Genomic DNA, 22,060 nt, shown 5'->3' with positions numbered 1-22,060 from the left:
TTCGGTAATGTCACTGATTCGATATATATCAGGTTCGTTTATGAATGGTTGAATTAAAATAGTGGATCTGATAATCAAAAACAGAATATCTGATCAAACTGTTATTTCCGGACGACCGAGTAATATTTACTTAGACGTCCTTGAATACCACATAGTATAAAGGCACCATCAAATATTATTTGAAAATTTCTTCACCCAAAATCAAAACAATATCATGCTAATAGAAGGATCCTAATACCAGAGGAATATTCATTGACAGAAGTGGAAAAAAGACGTATCGCACGTCAGCTGTATTGGGAATACCACGAATATCATCAACAACCGAAATGTAAACTCACCAGCTATATCGGAATATTCGATACAGTTTGTTGACTGACACAATTTTTCCAATTGAAGTTTGAATAAGGATTATCGCACTGCACGAACAGCACATACTTATGTGTCATAATCAAGCAGAAGTAAATTTCTCAGAACTTGAAACTGGGTATTGATTAAAATGGACTTAATTAGACCAATGCTTTTCCAGGGTCAGACTTTCAACAACTTCGTTCGTGCTAGATGGATTTAGTTTTGAATTTTGCCTATTTCAACTTTGGTGATGACGTCTACGTTCAGAAACATGGAGTTGCAATGGGTTCCCTTTTGTCGTTTTGTCTGGCAAACATTTTTACGACTAATTTAGAATATCGGATTTCCAGTGAGGTACCTATGTAACAATGTAAAGTACTGCTATTGTCACCCTATGTCGATGACATCTATCTTTTATATAACTGTTCCGCCCTGGAGTGTGATGATTTCCTGTATCGTTTTAATGGTTTCAATGAGCATGTACAATTCACAATCGAACGTAGTGCAAATGGGATTTTGCCATTTCTGGACGTGTCGGTCACTGTCACGGAATTATTTTGAATGACATTTACAGGAAACCAGCAACCACGGATTTTGGTTCTTCACAGCTCTTCCTCCCACCCTCTACAGTATAAAAAAGCAGCTTTCCGGCTGATGCTTTACACATTACTTAATACCAGTATGAACGCGAATATAGGGTCGTCCAGTTCATAACCCTTTCTAACGGGTACCACGCTTATGTTCCGAGTATTAATAAGATAATTTTAAAAAAGCGAAAGGAAAAGAGTCGTAGGACCGCTCCGGACCAGGGTCAACGGGATATTTCATCCACATTGCTCCCCGCGCACGAGAATGGCCTTTGGATCGTTTCTTATCATGGGATTCCGAACTATGGAACGGTTTCAAATAGAGTGGATGCACAGATGGCTACAAAAGATATTGTCCCAGAACATGTCATTCCGAAAAGTAAGCCGTTTAGGTTTAAATATAGGGAGAGAACGAAACGGGAGCCCCATATGTCATCACGCGTTTACAAAATCATCTGCGACTGCCAGTCTAAGTACATGGGCCAGACTGGATGGTCCTTTGAAGTTAGATTTAAGGAACATATTTGTGGTTCGGGTTCCAATTCTGTCTTATGTTCACATTTATCCGAAATGGGTCACTCAGTTTCTAGTATTACATCTGGTCTTACAGTTTTGTATACGGAATGCAAGTTAACATTCTTAATATCTTGGAAGAGCTGGAGATATTTCGTGCATTAACAAAATCTTCAAAATAAATCATTAATTCTCAAATTGAATTAAGGCAAAAAGCCATTTAGGCTTACTCCGATTACTTAAATTAATAGCCTGGTTCATTCGCACTCTCCCCTTACCTCCCCTTCTATGCTGTCTTTAATAGGGCCATTCTCCTGTTTGAAAAGTTCTTAAAAACTTTTTTAGTTTAAATTTTTAAATTTTAAGCATTTTAAAGATATTTTTATTCTAAATGTTATGGTTATAAATGGCTCACGACAGGTTCTATGTTTTCATCTCTCTGTGTAGGAGTTATTCATTTATCATTTTCTATCTTTATTATGTTTATTTTTGGCGCGTTCCTTTAAAGTTTATCGGATGTTATTTACGCTCCCGCGCATGCGTCCCTTTCCTCGGACCTGTGTTTTGATATCCTGTCAGTTGGTATATGGCAGTCGCAGCGTTCCGTGCTGCCACGGCTTCATCTGAGGTACTGTTTACTGTACACTTCGTCTTCTTTCTCATCTCCTACCTCTTCTTTCCAGCGCTTTTTATAACCTTTTCTCTGGTCTCGCTTGTTCACAGGTTCCAATTTTATTGCCACGTTTTAATCGAAGACTATAGGTTTCTGTGAAATTTCCCCAGTTGTCAAAGAAAGGGTTGGGATTGGATTGTAAAAGTGGCTTGACCACTACAACGTAAGAATTCGGTCTTTTGTACACTTTTTATCACTGCAAAATGGTCTTTGCGTAATACTGTTTTCAGTCTCTTCCATCTTTTTATTCACATTTGCAGCTGATGATGAAATTTAAATTACGAAACCGTTCGTGCCATTAATAAGAGATTTTAAACAGCTGCAGCTGTTTTCATTCAACATGTGCAAGTGTGACTGTGGATACCCGTCCAATAAACTGTTATGTAAAGATGAAATTACTTTTACATTACCTGGTAAGGCTATAAGTAGGATGTCGCTGTCACTCCGTAATCCTCTCGCCATCTCTACCTGATGTGGAATTGTAAAACGACAGAGATTATGTTATGAGCGAACGTGAAAGTATTATTCATCCGATCGAAATTACAAACGAAATACTTGGACAGAATGCGTTGTTGGGAAGCTGCGCAGAGGCTGCACTTCTGGAGACGACTGTGGCCGACAGTGTCAAGCAGTGAACTGTCTTAGGTCATCAGAGACATCCGGAGGATCTCGTGAACTTCACAAACTCTCCGTCGTTGCATCATTCTGCGATACCGAAGATGACTCACTGAGCTACAAAATTCTATCCTATTTGGCCGAAGGAGTCGCGAGAGAAAACTCTGGAATAAGTAGTTCGATGGGTGAGATTAAGACACAAAGTCACGCGTAACACACAAGACATTCATGAGATATGCTGTGCTGTGGGGCGATCGGTGCACTTTTATTGCTCCAAGATGACCGATTTCATCTTACGCTGTCACCATCTGATTTTTTGGAACTTGCTATAAAATTTCCACGTTACATTTTGCTTTGACTTCATGTAATGTAACATGGCAATTTTATGGCAAATTCCAGAAGATCAGATGATGGCAGCATAAGACTGTTGAAACACTCGTCTTGGAGCAATAAAAGTGTCTACAGTGCGATCTCAACGTATGAAGTGCGTACATTTTCACCCATGAAGTAATCCAGTTCTGTGGCAACGAGGTGTCATTCTGCTACATTCCGGGGAACGTGAGAATCTTGTGAAATATGTATGCTGGCACCGCAGCTAGGGATGCTCGCGCAGTAAATATAAACATCTTCAGTCTTCTTGGGTGCTGTTTTCTCGTTGTTGAGGAGAAAAGATCTGTAAAGTAAGGGGCCTTTGTATCGTCCTTGCTCCTAATTTCGTCCCCCTACGAATTATAGTTTCCCACAGCTCGTAATAAATGTTTAGCTGCGTGTTCATGCGTGATCTCAGTCCATTGTTTTGTTGAGAGGATCTATTGTGTGCGGCACATGTAGCTTCCGTGTACGAAGGAATTAAATTTTTTATGCTGAGGTGAGATAGTGTAGCTGTCAGATTAACAGCTTGAAATTCCTAGTGAGAGCCCTATCTGTGTTCAAATATTGGGCTGTATTTCAAGCGTATGTTGCTTCTCGCGTGTAATCGCTATAGTAAAGGGTTTAATCTACATTGCTGTAGCGTCCATTATAATAAATCTGGGTATGTTCGTTATTTCGTCCTTCGTGTAGTTTCTATTTTCGTCCAAGGGACGAAATTTGGAACTGTTACCAAAAACTAATTTTATATCTTATTTGTAAAGATTACTTTTTTGATATGGGGAAACAAATTCGGAAAGATGGATTCCTTGTACGAAATCCTCGGTTTGTTACCACGAAACATGCTCTTCATCTAAACAGACATGCAAATTAACTTGAAAAATTGTTCATTTATGATCTTTCAAGTGATGTACAATAGTGAAGGTATCTGGCAATGAAACAATGGAAAAATATATTTCAGTTAGTTGTTCTTCCGATAATTTTTATGGGAAACTGAATTATAAACACTTTCTTTGTATTCCTGTATTTGGAGTGTTAATGTTTATGTCAAATATTGGCTTTAGTATGTTATAACAGTTTAATTGTAACTTGCCTACGAGTGGCGGATAAATTCAGGAATATATACAACAATTTGTAGCCTGTTCCATAACTTACTTCGTACTAAAGTGACAAAATTTGGCCCCCTGCCTTAGCACTGGAACAATGAACAGCCAGAGTTATAAAATAAGGTACCACGGCGGGTTCTGCTGCTGTGGAATTCCTATTAGATTATATGTAGAATTTGTAAGCTAAACACACTGTCAGCACGGATTCAGAAAATGTCGTTCTTGTGAAACACAACTAGCAGTTTATTCGCACGAAGTAATGAGTGCTATCGATCGAAGATCGCAAATTTATTCCACGTTTATAGATTTCCAGAAGGTTTTTGACACCGTTCATCGCAAGATACCTCTAATCAGACTCCTTGCCCATGGAATACCGCTTCAGTTGTGCGACTGGATTCATGATTTTCTGCCAGAAAGGTCAAAATACGAAGTAATCGGCGGAAAATCATTGAGGAAAACGGAAGTGATATCTGGCGTTCTCCCAGGAAGTGTTATGGGCACTCTCGTGTTCCTAACCTACACAGACCATTCAGGAGACTGTCTAAGCAGCCATCTTAGACTGTTTGCGGATGATGCTGTCATTTACCGTCACGTAAAGTCATGAGAAAATCAAAGCCAACTGCAAAATGTCTTATGCACGATATTTGTATGCTCTGTAAAGTGGCAAATGTCTCTCAATAAGGAAACGTGTAAGGTTATCGACATGAGCACAAAAAGAAATTCGTTAAATTTTGGTTACATAATAAATCAGACGAATTTAAAAGCTGTCAGTACGACTAAATACATAGGAATTACAATTACGAACAACTTAAATTGGGAAGATCACATAGGTAATATTATGGGGAGGGCAAACCAGAGACTACGTTTTATTGGCAGAACACATAGAAGAGACGACAGTCTACTAAAGAGATTGCCTACGCTTCACTTGTTCGTCGTTTGTTAGAGTATTACTGTGCTGGAGATATCCTTACCAGATAGGATTGACGGAAGAGATCCAAAAAGTTAAACGGAGGTCAATTCGTTTTGTATTATCGCGAAATAAGAAAGAGAGAGTTTCAAGGATATGATAAGCGAGTTGGTATGGCAATCACTGAATCAAAGGCGTTCTTCGTTGTGGCGAGATCTTTTCACGAAATTTCATTCTTCAACTTTCTGCTCTCAACGTGAAAATATTTTAGTGCCGCCAACCTACACAGTGAGAAATAGTGATCATAATAAGATAAGAAAAATCAGAGCTTATACAGGAAGATTTAAGTGTTTATTTTTCTCACGTAGTGTTGTAGTGTGGAACGGTAGAGAAATAGTGTGAACGTAGCTCTCTGCCAGGCACTTAAGTATGGATTGCAGAATAGTCATGTAGATGTAGCTGTAGATTAGCTTTTGTTTTATCCATAACATGAGGTAGATCCATTGAACAATAAACTGTGCCCAGCAAATGGATGAAATTACAGGTCACACTAGCCAACAAGAAGGTTAAAATGAGTAATCAACAAAACTACGGTTGAGTGTCTTTGGCATGCATTTGTCGTAGAGTATTAACATAACCTGAGTTGAAATGCAATGAAGTGTCTCGAAGAGACCAACATGTATTCCAGAAACATGTCGTGCGTAACTTGCGATTTTCTTAAACGACACTGTGAAAGCTGTGGAGCAGGGCAGTCGGAAAGATCTAGTATTTCTTGACTTCCCAAAACATTTGACTCAGTGCCACACAAATGATTAGTAACGGAACGCTGCATCTATATGGAACCGAGTGAAATTTTTTACTGGACTGAGGATCTTTTGGTGTAGAGAACGCAGGCTCTTATATTAGATGGATAGTCGTCAACAGTGTGGAAGTAATTTCAGACATGCCTCAGGGAAATGTTTTGGGACCCTCTGAATACATGTTGCATATTAACACGCTGACTGCCGTACGCAAAGTGAAAAATGTTTCACCGCCAGGCCAGGCCAAGGGGTAAGGTGAAAGGGTGTGATGTGGCCACCGGCGGCAATCAGTGTTAATGATCTAGCAGACTGTATTAATAGTAACCCTGTAAGAGCAATGTGCCTTTAAGACTTGCGCTCATTGACGCATCGTGGGCTTTCCGATGAACCATTTCTTCAGTTTTCGTTATTGTTACACCTCTTTTCTTGCGGCTGGGACACTGGCGTGTCACGTCGACAATGCTAGCAGTATAGAGCATATGAAGGCAGCAGTGGTGTGGATGTAGAGTTAGAAGCTGATATCGGCTGTATACACATCTGTTCATAGATTCATGGGATATGGACACTTGAAAGTTAAGGTGGGAAGTGTTTAAGCAGTTATAGCAAGCTGTATATTATTTGATATATAGATATTAATTAGAAAACTGGATAATCCTTCACGTATAGCAGTAATAGTTTCACGGAACAATATTTCAACGTGCGCAGTTCCCGTGAATGCCAATTGTAAGTGTGCATACCGCCAAGCGGAGTAACTTATAGCCGACCTTATGATGCAGGGTTGCATTGGATGAACACAAGTGAACTGTGTTTTCTGTAAAACAGACTGACTTAGATTTGTGAATTATGTAAGTATGAATTACAAGGGCATAGTTAGACCAGTTCTATTGTTTCAAGATTAATAAGCGAAGTCAACGGACATCGCCTTTTATTGCACAGAATCCTTGTCTTCACTGGTGATTAATTTTCTAAGGAAATTCATTAGAGGTAGCCACACGGTTTCAACGTTCTTCCTGGCGTGATGTGTTTGTAAGTTGTCTCCCTTCGAAAGATCCGACTGCCTTCAAATTAAATGTATTGCAGTGGTGAGAGAAAAGTGGAGGGGGAGCTTATAACCTCAGACTTTTCCCAGATCATGCAGCTATCTGTAATGAAGTAATATCTGAAAAAAGCTGCACTGTATTGAGGCCTGTATTGATACGTTTCAAAGTGGTGCAAAGATTAACAACTTAATTTAGTTGTTCAGAAACGTAAACCTGTGCAATTTACAAAACGAAAAAAAAAATGTTGTGTCCTATGCCTATACTATCAACAATCACAACTGAAATCAGACAACTCACACAATTACATTGTTGTAACGATTTGCAGGAATAAGAAACGGAATGATCACATAGCCTCAGTTGCAGTAGACTCTGGTTCAGTTGTGGCATACTGGGAAAATGCAATCAGGCTATAAAGGAGGCTGCGGATTTTTGAACGTATTAATACGATTGGGACTGATATTCAGAAACTAAAAATGTAGCAAAGAAAAAGTTTTCTGGCCCTGAAATAAGCTTTTTGGAGAAGAGGTTATAACGTTTCTAGGTACTGTGAATGGTACAGAAATACATTTGGAAGTCACAACGATTATTATTGTCATGAACAAATCAAAGCAACATTTGTCACTTGGCCAGTTCGAGTAGAAGGATGACAGCACGTGGCAGCAGCAAATGTGTGAATAGAACCCCAGTGAGAAACAAAAGTGAACATCTCCCTACAATATGGAAGTAAGTTGTCCTAGAGGTCCCCCGAGAGATCTGTGTAGTTGTTAAGACGAATCTATATACTTATGGGCTGGGATAATATTAAAAACAAATGAGGGTTTTAGGTGAACTGAAATTTTGTATCCGGTTGAGGGAATTGTGTGTCAGATACACGATAAGGGAGGCTGGCCCTCATGTGATATTTCCGAACAACTCTGAAATTGATTACAACTTCTCCACTTCTAAAGAGCTTTTTATCAATAGCTTTTGTCTTCTTGCTCTGTCAGCCTTTCTCTCACCACCAACACCTGACACTGCATCGCTCTGAATCTCTTTGAGGATAATACTACATTTACTGTCGCCTCACTGGGCCGCGAAATGTGTACCTGTTTCTGTCAAGAGTAGGTGACTTTATCCCAGACAACGAAAATGTTGTTCACGGACAAACAGGCTGTCAAAGCTAGAAATCTCACTCCGAGATTATCTCCAAATTTCATTACGCCGTCATGTAAATGGACTATAACATATCTTCAGTTTTATGTAAGCCACAAGTAAGTTGTCAAAGACGACAGTATTTCACAATAAGTTAAGCAGCTCACAGTGTCAGCTATAAGTCTATGCCTAGATTTGTACTCACAAATCGTTTACCATCTCCTTATGATTCGTCGCATATTACTCGTGTTGTATTCTCTCTTACTGTTGTCCTCATGAACCTTGGTTCAAAATGGTTCAAATGGCTCTGAGCACTGTGGGACTTAACATATGAGGTCATCAGTCCCCTAGAACTTAGAACTACTTAAACCTAACTAACCTAAGGACATCACACACATCCATGCCCTAGGCAGGATTCGAACCTACGACCGTAGCGGTCGCGCGGTTCCAGACTGTAGCGCCTAGAAACCGCTCGGCCAAACCAGCCGGATAAATGTTCTATGGAGCCGACCCAATCGTTGCGCAGCCTTTCTGAAACACTTAGTCTTTAAACTTACCGAATAGCGCTTCACGAGAAGGACGTTGCTTGTTCTGCAACGATTAGTCACGCATATTCCCGATGCTATAATCTGCATTAAAATAATCGTTTAAAGGTCTGCATCGCTTCAAGAAATTCCTCCGTTTTTCGTCTTCACACCGACGTAATGTATCTACTAAACACTGGCTCATCACTTGGTGAGGATACTAAAATCTCGATCAGTAATCAGGAATACATCACACTAAAGTTTCGTGCTAGGCGTCCTTCGCAGATGCGCAGCATTTCTAATAATCCTGTCAAAAAGTCGAAGTTTTCATGAGAACTCGCCTTTTACAAACTGATCTCTCTTGCCACTGCTCTGTAAGCTTGTAATATTTGCAGCCAAGGTGAACAGCGTTGTAATGTTTTCTTTGCCAGAAAGCACTTTTCCGACTACTGGGAAATGCACATTATTCAGCAAGGTCATGTCAACGTCCTGCATTTTAAATGACTCTAGTTGTTAACAGCAGACTCTAAGTTATACATACTCAAAGGGGCGTCCCTATTGTAGGCAGCACAGACTGTCACACGTAACACGGACAACGCTTCAAGTCATTTAAAGGAAATTTTTCTCTAGTGATAGTGTAAAATGTTTTAATTATGTTGGATGCGACATATGAGTGTTATTACCGATGCAGAGATGAAATTCACAAGTACGCATTGAATAATAAGTGCAGTATGTATCGGGAAAACGAAGGAGACGCAGCTGAAATGTTATGAGGTAATTGACGTTACTACGTTATTGTATGAAAGTGAGACGTTGTGTACATACGAGTATAAACAACAGAGGAGTGGAACGATGGCAGTTCAGTAAGCAATCAAAGACGGTCTCTTAGGGGAGGGATATAAACCCGAAGGGTGAAAAGTAAAGAAAGGCATGAAACAGTATCACGACGTGTTTGAAAGCAGGACAAGGAATACAGTACCTACTCACTATAGTAACAATAATAATAGTAATAATAATAATAATTTCATGTGGCGCAGTAGGCTGGTACAGACGTTTCAATTGGACGCCACTTCGGCGACTTGCGTGTCCCTAACCCATTCATTCCAGCGGTATTTGTACCTACGAGGGTTGTTCAAAAAGTAAGGTGACATTTCAATTCGATTATCGTTTTTTTGTTATGTTGGTACGCATGTCCCGAACATATGTTCACAGTTTCAAGTGTACAGCATACTTCGTTTGTTTTAGTCAGATAGAAAGGTTAGAAGTGTTGTGGTGTGCTCGGCGATTTTCGATTATCATAAAAAATGGCGCAAAGAATTTGCATCAAATTCTTTGTGAAAAATGGAATCAAGTGCTCTAAAACACTTGAAATGTTGACAGTGGCATACGGTGAGTCTACTCTAAGGAAAAAAATCTTTACAAGTGATACAAGCTCTTCCAAGATGGCCGAGAAGATGCCAATGCTCTGGACGCCGTGGCACATCAACAGAAAATGAAAACGTCGATGCTGTGAAGAAAATTGTTTTAGAAAATCGTCGAATTACCGTAAGAGCGGGTGGTGACGATGTTGGCATATCGGTTGGCTCGTGTCATGCAATTTTTTTGAATGTTTTGGGCATGAGACGTGTGTCAGCTAAGTTTGTTCCAGAACTTCTCAGTTTTGATCAAATGGTTCAAATGGCTCTAAGCGCTATGGGACTTAACATCTGAGGTCATCAGTCCCCTAGACTTAGAACTACTTATACCTAACTAACCTAAGGACATCACACATCCATGCCCAAGGCAGGATTCGAACCTGCGACCATAGCAGCAGCGCGGTTCCGGACTGAAACGCCCAGAACCGCTCGGCCACAGCGGCCGGCAGTTTTTATCAGAAGAATCTTCACATGAGCATCACTCAGGAGCTCTCAATGATGATACTGATTCGCTCAAAAGATTCATTACTGGTGACGAAACATTGGTTTACGACTTTGACGTCGAAACCAATGCCCAGTTGACCCAATGGAAGCATCCCGGAGAGCCAAGGCCGAAAAAGCACGCAAAGTTCGATCAAATGTCAAAATTTTGCTCACTGTTTTTTTAAATTACTGTGGAGTTGTGAATATGAATTTTTACCTCAAGGTCGTGCGGTCAGTAAGGAGTATTAACTTGACGCCGTTTGCTAGAACCAATACCCAAAAAACGTGTGAATTGTGGAAAAGCAATTCATGGATTTTGCAATACGACACTGCACCTGCTCATTCATCATTGCTTGTGAGAGATTTTTTTGGCCAAAAAGAATTCGACAGTCATGCCTCAGCCACCATATTCACCGGATTTGGCCCCCTGCGGGGATTTTCCTGTTCCCAAAAGTGAAGAAACCTATGAAAGGACGAAGATTTTCAGTGATTGAGGAACAAAATCAGCATCGCTGGAAGAACTCCAGGTTGTACCAAAAAGTGCTTACGGAAAGTGTTTCGAAGACTTGAAGAAGCGCTGGTACAAGTTTATTTGAAGGGGAAAACATGAATATTGATCAAGAAATAAAAATTTTTTCATTAAAATATAAAGCCACCTTACTTTTTGAACAAACCTCGTTTATTTAAATGCACTATTGAATATGGGACACCTTCGCGAAAGTTCGATACATGATTTAAATGCCCGTTTCCTTCTATCCACTGCATTGTATTGCAACAACCTTAAGTAATTTAACTTTCCTTGCTACAAATAAGTACCGCATTTCCAGGCGATAAGGTACATTCACAAATACAAGTAACTTCCGTTTCAAAATTTGTACCGTAGCGGCTGATTGGTATGAATCGCGCACGCCCGTGTGTAGTCAGCACTGGAAGACAAACAATAAGACACTCGTCCTCTCAAATTTCCTAAGCCCGCAATGATGGCACTACTTAACTCCTCTGCTTGTGAGGTAAGCGGCCAACTTATTGTTAGCTAACGGCCGAATTCACCAACGTCAATTAAAATTATTCGACAGCCGCTGTAGGTATTTTTGTTTGTCACTACGCTGTAAAATGACTGGAAAATGGCGTTTTTGGATTCGGATGTTGGTCGCTAGACGCATATTATTATTAAATACGGCTGTGAGCCGTGGCCGCACGAATACTTGACTCGGTCCGCGTGCGGTTCGAGGGCCACAGTTTGACGACCACTGGCCTACTATATTTATACTGGAACGCGAGCCAAAAGCGTAATTGCTACGCTGCTGTCGCCGCAGCAAATGGTTTCGTTCAGCACTATAGGTGACTTCAAGTGCCTTCTGCTTCTCCGTTGGCAGTCGCTATCGATCAGTAAATATTACTGCAGGGGCCCTTATGGTCCATCAGTTGTGCGCGGCAAGACCAAACAACAGTCGGTCGTCGTCTTACTAAAGGCTGGATTTCATCGGAAGTGTTTCTTCGAAACTACGGAAAGACCAAACCAGGATGTTGGGACGAGTATTTGAATTCTGCTGTGTCGAAGCCGTTATGCCACCCTGCCTACTGGCTGAGTATACAGGGTGCACCAAAACACAACCGACAACCATTCAGAGGTTGTTCAGGAAAACCTTCTCAGTATTTTGGTAAAAGGGACCCACGGTCTTTGGCGGTTTGCTACGGAGCAACAATATAATTTTCATTTATTCGATTTTCTGCCGAAATCACCCTTTGTTTCGTGAAAATATCGTCATAAGAGAGAATACATTCGCAACAGTGAAGAAGAATGTACTGTTCAATAAGCAAACGTACAACGCGCAGGACAGAGTAATGCAAGAACCATCAGACTCAAAAGTACTGTGACACGATTATCATCGGTGCGGGAACAGATCAGCATAGCGTCACTGTACCGATCTCCTGTTGCATTCAATGAGCCCCGTACCCGAGGTGCAGATCGGCCAACTCTTTCATCAGTAACCCTATCAATACTAATGGTATGTATCGCTACACAACTAATATTGCCGAACAACAGAACCTATCAGTACCGAATGCAGACTTGAGGGGAACGAGGTAAAAAGCATTTCTTTCGTCAACGACAAATACCGAGAGTGTATGGAAACAAGATACATAACCCATAACGTCGACATCGGCACTACTGTGCACCATAGAGATACAAAAGTAACTGGGACAAGAAACCGAAGGAAACGTAGTAACTGTCACCGGAGGCCGCGGGTCATTTATACCAAGGCAATCCTGAACAACTCCTGAAACTCTGTCGACGGAGCTCTGGTTCACCCTGTATAGTATCGTCCGAACCAGCCACACCACCGAGGTCGCCAATTTAGATGGTCTCGGGGTATTGTTGCTGCCCCCTAAAGCAGATATCCAAGGTCCGAGTCGTACCTAAGCGCTAACGTGGTTTAACTGTGAAGACAATGTGTATGTCCTATATAGACGATTAGATCAAATGCTATAAATATGAACAAATTTGTATTGATGAAGAGTATGTGGTCGGAAAGTTTGAATCTAGATTGAAAATGCTTCGGATCTAAACTACGTCCTACTCCGAAACCTCTCTGAATGGATAATGTACAAAGATTGAAAAATGACATCGGTTGTCACCAGCTACCTTAGTTGAAGAGACGAACGGACAGTTCACAATAGAGTATACCCTAGAGCGGTGGGTCCCGGGCCACGTCTGACCATTGCCTTAGAACACGTCTAGACGTTAGACAGTGCTCTAAAAAATGTGTAGCACATAACCGAAGTTAGCACTGAAATAAAAAAAATAATGCTACTATTTAGGCAATGACAAAAAATTTAAAAAAATGTTTAGTGAATGAAAAACATATATTGAAGCTGTTGTATTAAAACAAAAATAGTCAGTGACATGGTCTGCAGTTCTTAGTTTTGATACCCTTTCCTCATATTCTATTAACTCTCGGCCAGGAATCGCAGTATAAAATCGATAATCACTTTCATAAAATTTGACAAGTGAAATCAGTATTCTTACAGACATTTCAGATAATAATGGATTCTCGTCGCTAATCTTTGGCCAAAACGTTGTTGTGCAGTTTCATCAAAATCTGCATTCTTTGGGCTGTCTTCACAGAGATAAATAAATTGTACTTCGATTAGGATTTTACTGTCAGAAAATACATTGATGAGACAAAACTTTTTGACCACTTGCTTAACATCGTGTTGACCTGCCTTAGGAACGCAATACGATAGAGATTTTTGTCAGTTGAGTTTGGTGGGAACTTATTGCTAGTGGGTTTCCGGAAGTAAGTGGCACGAGATGTCTAGATTACGCAATTCCCGTAAAAAGCGGGCAGGTGGTGCCCGTTTACGTGACAGATGTGTTCCACGGGGTTCGTATCGGGCAGATCTGGAGGCCAACACCTCAGCGAGAGATCTTCAAATCACGATTCTGGCATTGTGATGTGGATTGTTATCCTCCTGGAAGATTCCATCTCTGTCTGGGTAGGTGTCAAACATGAAATGCAGTTGATGGGCAATAATGTTCACGTAGTCCACAGCAGTCATGGTGCATTCCATTACTACCACAGTTCCCATGGTAATCCAGGTGAATGTCTGCAATAGCATAATACTGTCCCCACCAGCTTGCGTCCGTAGAGCGGTGCATGCTTTGAGGAGCCGTCTGCCTGGACGACAGTGTACCCGGGACAAGATATTTTAGTATCATACGTGAAGTTTCCAAACCGAAGTTTACTAACGTATAATGTAAGTTTCAGTGTTCCATAAACTAAAAATGAACAATGAATATCTTTGTTCTCAGACGAAGTTAGTCAGCATTTGTTGTCAGTGCTAAATTCCACAAGCAACTATCGTCCTGATTTGGAAAATATCGATGAACTACCTCCAAAATTTTGCTGGTGGAGTTAGGGTTATCCTATACATGTAGAAGAAGGCACTTTTTTACATTTAAATTTTACTGTAATGGTCTCTTTTATAGTGTATAAGAATAGACAAGGTACTGCTAAAAATAGCTACACAATTTACATTTACAAACGGATGCAGCGATTCAGCTTACTCCAGTGTTTATGTACTATGTTCGGTTTGATTTATAATTCCCACGACTTAGCAAGCCTTAAGAGCGGCAGTATCGGTTCCAGACACCCATGCAGGGGGGCGTGCAGGGTTTACCAGTCGAGCGGGACCAGTGACGTTTTTACAATTTTATTAGATCTACAACTTTGCTTTCACCGTTTTGCAATAGATAGCAGTAGAAGCAAGTGGTGGTGTGGATGCTAGATCGTAAATGTCGAAGTAAGCTTAGGCATTTGTAAACAGAATGCTATGAAATATCAGTCGGTTTCTAATTGCATCATAAAACTATTCTCGATTGAAGATGTCGACTCGCGATCCGAGTTCTCGTCATTTGGAGGAAGTTTTAATTTTATGCTTTAACACGAAGAAATCTGCGGCTGAGACTCACAAAATGCTGGGTGAGACCTATGGTGGGGCACCTATTGGTGAAATAACGTGCTGGCAGTAGTTTCAGCACTTATAGAACAGTGATTTTGATGTGGAAGACCGGAGTGGTGATGGAGCAGAGAAGGTCCTTGAAGTTAGTGAAACTGAGGCAAACGATCACAGGAGATCGTTTTCGGAAGAAGTTGGTGCATTTGAGCCGAGCACTGAAAGGCAAATGATCACAACACGGTAATGGACATGAAAAGGTTCATCTAGTCCACACCTGTCACGCTGCCTTCTATTACTACCACATGCCTAATGGAAGCTCAGGTGAATGTCTGCATTAGCATAATAGTGCCCCCACCAGCTTGAGTCCGTGGCGCGGTGCATGTTTCGAAGAGCTGTTCGCCTGGGTGACAGACTACCCGGAGAAATAACTACGCTAAACTTCAGCTTCAGCATGACAATGCTCGAACGCACGTCGCAAAAGCTTCCAAAATATACGTAGAAACGTTGAAATGGGAGTCCTACGCCACCCGCCGTATTCTCCAGACATTGCTTCACCTAACTACGGCCTTTTTCGATCAGTTTCATGCAGCCTGGCTGATCAGCACTTCCGGTCATACGAACAAGTCCAAAATTGGATAGATTCATGGATCTCCTGAAAAGGCGACCAGTTTTTCAACTGCGGCATTCGTATGCTCCCCTAAAGATGGGAGAAAGTAGTGGCCAGCGATTGTCAATACTTTGAACTGTAATTTTTTTTTCACAATAAAGCGTCGAACTTCGAGAAAAAAAACCGACAGATCAGAGTCGTAGACCTATGCTACTGACCTTTTCTGCTGATGGGGACGGAGTAGGAGAGATCCTGGAACTCGATGTCCACCGGCGGCCGCTCGGGCAGATACGACAGCGTGCGAGTCGTGGACAGTGGTAGCAGCATCCCTGTGCTAGGGTCCGCAATGACAGCTCCATCTTTCACTCTCGCGGTAGAGTCCGGTGGGATGGCTGTCCCAGCCACTGTACACTGAGATACGTCCACTGCGACGGCTGTCCTCTCGTCCAGCGCGCACTGTGCTTCGGTGCTGGCAGCTCCGGCTTCCACCGTGCACTCGAGTCCCGCCCTGGCGTCCATGCTGAGAGCTGAGTACCGCAGGCGGGCGCTTTGACCACTGTGCAGTTATACCGTGAGCCGGCGCGGCGTCGCGTCTACTGACGGAGGCAGTACGCGGGCCACCGCCGCTATCGGCCACTCCCCCCCTCCCCCCCTCGCCCTCCCACTCTCTACGGCTTCCGCTACTCTCTCTCTCTCTCTCCCTCTCTCTCGCCGTCCGTCGCCTGCCCAGAGCTGCCTTCCTCTCCACCCGCTCCTCACCACTCCGCGTGGGCAGCGACACGTGACGGGCAGCTACCGTCACGGTCGCCCCGGCGACGTCATCTGATAGCGAAATCAGAGCGTGCGATGCGAGTGAGCTCTTGTCAGCTGCTTGGAAGCGTGCTACCTGCCGGCTTCATCTACATGTACATCTACGTACCCCGGAGTCTCTGTATATTCGCGGAGGCTACTTTGCACCTATGCTATTCACCCCTTTCTTGCTCCACTCGCAGAGGGAGTGAGGGAAAAAGACGAGTCAACCGAAATTACCGATACCGGACGTCGGCTTTGAGTCGTGACGAAATGGTCTTGTGGACAAACGGAAAGGGAACTAAACATCAACAATATATGTTTTTCGTATATTATTTCCTTGGAATGTATTAGATATCCGCGTAAATTCGTAGCGTCTTTATTTTGCATGTTGGTATTTCAGTTGCTATGGGTTTATTTATGGATTGCCATTTTTTATTTGTAGTTCGCCGTGAACCATTGACCTTGCCCTTGGTGGGCAGGTTGGCTTACCTCAGCGATACGGATAGCCGTACCGTTGGTGCAATCACAACGAAGAGGTATCTGTTGAGAGGCCAGACAAACGTGTGATTCCTGAAGATGGGCAGCAGCCTTTTCAGTAGTGCAGGGGCAACAGTCTGGATGATTGAACTGGCCATGTAACATCAACCAAAACAGCATTGCTGTGCTGGTGCTGCGAACGGTTGAGAGCAAGAAGAAATTACAGCTGTAATTTTTCCCGAGGGCCTACAGCTTTACTGTATGGTTAAATGATGATGGCGTCCTCTTGGGTAAAATATTCCGAAGTTTTCCATTCGGATCTCCGGGTGGGGACTACTCAGGAGGACGTCGTTATCAGTAGAAGGAAAACTGGCTTTCTACGGATCGAAGCGTGGAATGTGAGACACCTTAAACGTGCAGGTAAGTTAGAAAACTTAAAAAGGTAAATGAATGTGTTAAAGCTAGATACAGTGCGTATTAGTGAAGTTCGGTGAGAGGAGAACTAAGACTTCCGGTCAGGTGAATATAGGGTTATAAATACAAAATCAAATAGCAGTAATGTAGGAGTAGGTTTAATAATGATTAAAAATGAAAGGAACACGGATAGACTACTATGAGCAGCATAGTGAACGCATTATTGTAGCCAAGATAGACACGAAGCATACGCCTACCACAGTAGTACAAGTTTATATGCCAACTAGCTCCGCAGATGATGAAGAGATTGAAGAAATATATGACGAGATAAAATAAATTATTCAGATAGTTAAGGGAGACGAAAATCTAATGGTAATGGGAGACTGGAATTCGATTGTAAGAAAAGGAAGAGAAGAAAAAGTAATAGGTGAACGTGGACTGGGGATAAGGAATGAAAGAGGAAGTCGCCTTGTAGAATTTTGCACAGAGCATAGCTTAATGGTTCAAATGGCTCTAACCACTATGGGACAACATCTGAGGTCATCAGTGCTACAGACTTAGAACTACTTAAACCTAACTAACCTAAGCATATCACACACATCCATGCCCGAGGCAGGATTCGAACCTGCCACCGTAGCAGCAGCGCGGTTCCGGACTGAAGCGCCTAGAACAGCTCGACCACAGCGGCCGGCCATAACTTAACCATCGCTAGCACTTGGTTTAACAATCATGAAAGAAGGCTGTACTTGTGGGAGAGACCTGTAGACCCCAGAAGATTTCAGACTGATTATATAATGGTAAGACAGACATTTAGCAAGCAGGTTTTAAAATGTAAGACATTTCCAGGGAAATATGTAGACCCTGACCACAATTTATTGGTTATGAACTGCAGATTAAAACTGAAGAAACTGCAAAAAGGTAGGTATTTAAGGAGACGGGAACTGGATAAACTGAGAGGACCAGAGGTTTTAGAGAGTCTTATAGGGAGCGTTAGGGATTGACAAGAACAGAGGAAAGGAATACAGTAGAAAAAGAATGGGTAGCTCTAAGAGATGAAATAGTGAAGGCAGTAGAGGATCAAATAGGTAAAAAGGACGAGCGGTAGTACAAATCCTTGGGTAACAAAAGATATATTGAAATTGATTCATAAAAGGAGAAAATATAAAAATGCAGTAAATGAAGCAGGCGAAAAGGAATACAACGTCTGAAAAATAAGATCGATAGGAAGTGCAAAATCGCTAAGCAGGAAAAGCTAGAGGACAAATGTAGGGATGTAGAAGCATAATGGCCGGCCTCGGTGGTCTAGCGGTTCTGGCGCTGCAGTCCGGAACCGCGGGACTGCTACGGTCGCAGGTTCGAATCCTGCCTCGGGCATGGGTGTGTGTGATGTCCTTAGGTTAGTTAGGTTTAAGTAGTTCTAAGTTCTAGGGGACTTATGACCTAAGATGTTGAGTCCCATAGTGCTCAGAGCCATTTGAACCATTTAGAAGCATAATGTAACTAGGAGTAAGATAGACGCCACCTACAGGAAAATTAGGGAGACCTTTAGAGAAAACAGAACCACATGTATGAATATCAAGAGCTAAGAGGGAAAACCAGTCCTAAGCAAAGAACGGAAAGCAGGAAGTTGAGAGGAGTATATAGATGGCCTACACAAGGGCGATGTATTTGAGGGCAATGTTATGGGAATGGAAGAGGACAGATGAAGATGAGATGGGAGATGTGATACCGCGTGAAGAATTTAACAAAGCACTGAAAGACCCCGGTAGTAGACAAGATTCCATTAGAATTACTGATAGCCTTGTGAGAGCCAGTCCTGACAAAACTCTTCCATCTCGTGAGCAAGATGTATGAGACAGGCGAAATACGCTCAGACTTAAAAAGAATACACGTATAATACTATAATTTCAAAGAAACCAGGCGCTGACATGTGTGAGAATTACTTCACTATCAGTGTAGTAAGTCACGCTTTCAAAATACTAACACGAATTCTATCAGACGAATGGAAAAACTGGTAGAAGCCGACCTCGGGGAACATCATTTTGGATTCTGTAGAAATGTAGGAACATTCGAGGCAGTGCTGACCCTACGAATTATCTTAGAAGAAAGGTTAAGGAAAGACAAACCTACATTTATAGCATTTGTAGACTTAGAGAAAGAGTTTGACAATGTTGACTGGAATACTCTTTCAAATTCTGAAGGTAGCAGGGGTAAAACACCGGGAGCGAAACGATATTTATAATTTGTATAGAAACCAGATGGCAGTTATAAGAGTCGAATGGCACGAAAGGAAAGCAGTACTTGGGAAGGGAGTGATACAGCGTTGTATCCTATCCCCGATGTTATTAAGTCTGTATATTGATCAAGCAGTAAAGCAAAGAAAACAAAAATTTGAAGTAGGAATTAAAATCGAGGGAGAAGAAATAAAAACCTTCAGGTTGGCCGACGACCTTGTAATTCTGTCAGAGACAGCAAAGGATTAGGAAGAGCATTTGAACGGAATGGACAGTGTCTTTAAAGGAGGATGTAAGATGAACATCAACAACTCTCCACGTTCAGGAAGACTTTCGGGGTTTGATGAAGGTCGCTTAAAGGCGTTAATCCACAATGATCAGTGTACTCGAGAACTGGCAGATGTGATGAATTGTGATCATTCCATCATCGTGAGACACTTGCATGCAATGGGGAAGGTTAAAAATCGGGTGCATGGGTACCTCATGCTCTAAGCCAAAATCACAAAACTCAGCAAGTGGCCATATGTGCATCTCTGCTTGCTCGTCATCAATTGGTCATCAATTGGTTCTTGAACAACACCGACCATTCCTATCACGTATGGTTACTGATGACAGGATATGGTGTCTTTATCCAGCCATAAAGAAAAGAAAGGAGTGGTTGAGAACGAAGCAGCAACTCCCCATACGAAGATCTGCGCGCATCCACAAAAGATGATGTTATGTGTGTCGTGTACCAACAACACTATGGTGTACTGGCAATGGCTTGTCCGAGATGTAAGCCTCACTGTTGACGTGTATTGTCTTGTAGATGCAGTCCAAAAACAACGACAGGGAAGACTACGTGAAGTGATGCTGCTCCACGGTAACTCCCGTCAGCGTTCTGGAAGACTGACAAAAACCCCAACAGGAGTTGGGTTGGAAAGTCATTCCAGGCCCACTTTATTCATCTGGTCTTGCTCCTGAGATTTTCAACTTTCCCGCTCTACCTCGAAGAAGCTCCAAGGAATTTCGTTTATGGATGAAAATGCGCTCCGAATACGGCTTGACAAGTTTCGCTTGACGAATTCTTCGCCTCAAAAACCACTTTATTTCTAGTCGCAGAATCGAGAAGTTACTTCCGCGTTGGCAGGCTGTTGTAAATAGTGAAGAAGAAGAATATGTTACTGATAATAAAAGGCTCTGTTACGTGTATACGTTGTGTTTATTGAACTTATGGGACAACACTACGTACTTAGACACAACCCAACAGGTTGTGGTGAGAAGCTGATCCGTAATGTAGCCAGAGGTCTAGGTTAGGTTGAAAGGTGTCAGTCTGGTTGTGAGTTTTTCACTTGCTGATCGATATGAGACCCACTGTCTAACTACTCACGGTGGTCCTTTTTACTAATGACTAAAAATCGAAAGTACACTATGTGATCAAAAGTATCCGGACACCTGGGTGAAAATGACTTACAAGTTCGTGGCGCCCTCCATCGGTAATGTGGGAATTCAATATGGTGTTGGCCCACCCTTAGCCTTGACGACAGCTTGCACTCTCGCAGGCATACATTCAGTCAGGAGCTGGAAGGTTTCTTGGGGAATGGCAGCCCATTCTTCACGGAGTACTGCTCTGAGGAGACTATCGTTGTTAGTCGGTGAGGCCTGGCACGAAGTCGGCGTTCCAAAACATCACAAATGTGTTCTATAGGATTCAGGTCAGGACTCTGTGCAGGCCAGTCCAATACAGGGACGTAATTATCGTGCAACCACTCCGGCAACGGCCGTGAATTATGAGCAGGTGCTCGATCGTGTTGAAAGATGTAATCGCCATCCCCGAATTCCTCTTCAACAGTGGGAAGCGGGAACGTGCTTAAAATATCTATGTAGGCCTGTGCTGTGATAATGCGACGCAAAACAAAAAGTGGTGCAAACCCCCTCCATGAAAAACCTGACCACGCCATAACACCACCGCCTTCGAATTTTACTGTTCGCATTAGAAACGCTGGCAGATGACGTTCACCGGGCATTCGCCGTACCCACATCCTGCTTCACTCCACACAACGTTTTTCCACTGTTCAATCGTCCTATGTTTACTCTCCTTACACCAAGCGCGGCGTCGTTTGGCGATTTACGGGCGTGATGTGTGGCTTATGAGCAGCCGCTCGGTCATGAAATACGAGTTTTCTCACCTCCCACCTAACTGTCATAGTACTTGCTGTGGATCCTGATGCAGTTTGGAATTCCAGTGTGATGGTATGGATAGATGTCTGCCTATTACACATTACGACTCTCTTCAACTGTCGGCGGTCTCTGTCAGTCAAGGGACGAGAGCGGCCTGTACGCTTTTGTGCTGTACGTGTCCCTTCACTTCCACTTCACAATCACATCGGAAACAGTGGACCTAGGGATGTTTAAGAGTGTGGAAACATCGCGTACAGACGTATGACACAAGTGACACCCAGTCTCCTGACAACGTTCGAAGTCCGTGAGTTCCGCGGAGCGCCCCATTCTGGTCTCTCACGATGTCTAATGACTACAGAGGTCTATGTCCGAATACTTTTGATCACATAGTGTTATAAAGGGCC

The 22,060-nt window shown here is 42.4% G+C and overlaps 1 protein-coding gene across 1 annotated transcript in view; it reads right to left on the bottom strand.

Annotated features, from left to right (window-relative positions):
- LOC126194742 (ATP-binding cassette subfamily G member 4-like) overlaps positions 1 to 16,185 on the bottom strand; it is a 513,739-nt gene extending 497,554 nt beyond the window's left edge. Inside the window, exon 1 of the mRNA XM_049933005.1 lies at positions 15,798 to 16,185. Within this exon, the coding sequence (XP_049788962.1) occupies positions 15,798 to 16,098 (301 nt within the window). The 5' untranslated portion in view covers positions 16,099 to 16,185. The remainder of the gene's footprint in view (positions 1 to 15,797) is intronic.
- Between the last annotated feature and the right edge of the window lie 5,875 nt (positions 16,186 to 22,060).

Source organism: Schistocerca nitens, chromosome 7 (genome assembly GCF_023898315.1).
Source record: "Schistocerca nitens isolate TAMUIC-IGC-003100 chromosome 7, iqSchNite1.1, whole genome shotgun sequence".
In the NCBI taxonomy this organism is placed as follows: Eukaryota; Metazoa; Arthropoda; class Insecta; order Orthoptera; family Acrididae; genus Schistocerca; species Schistocerca nitens.
The sequence above is the reverse complement of the archived record's forward strand: the minus strand, read 5'-3'. Positions and strand labels throughout refer to the sequence as shown.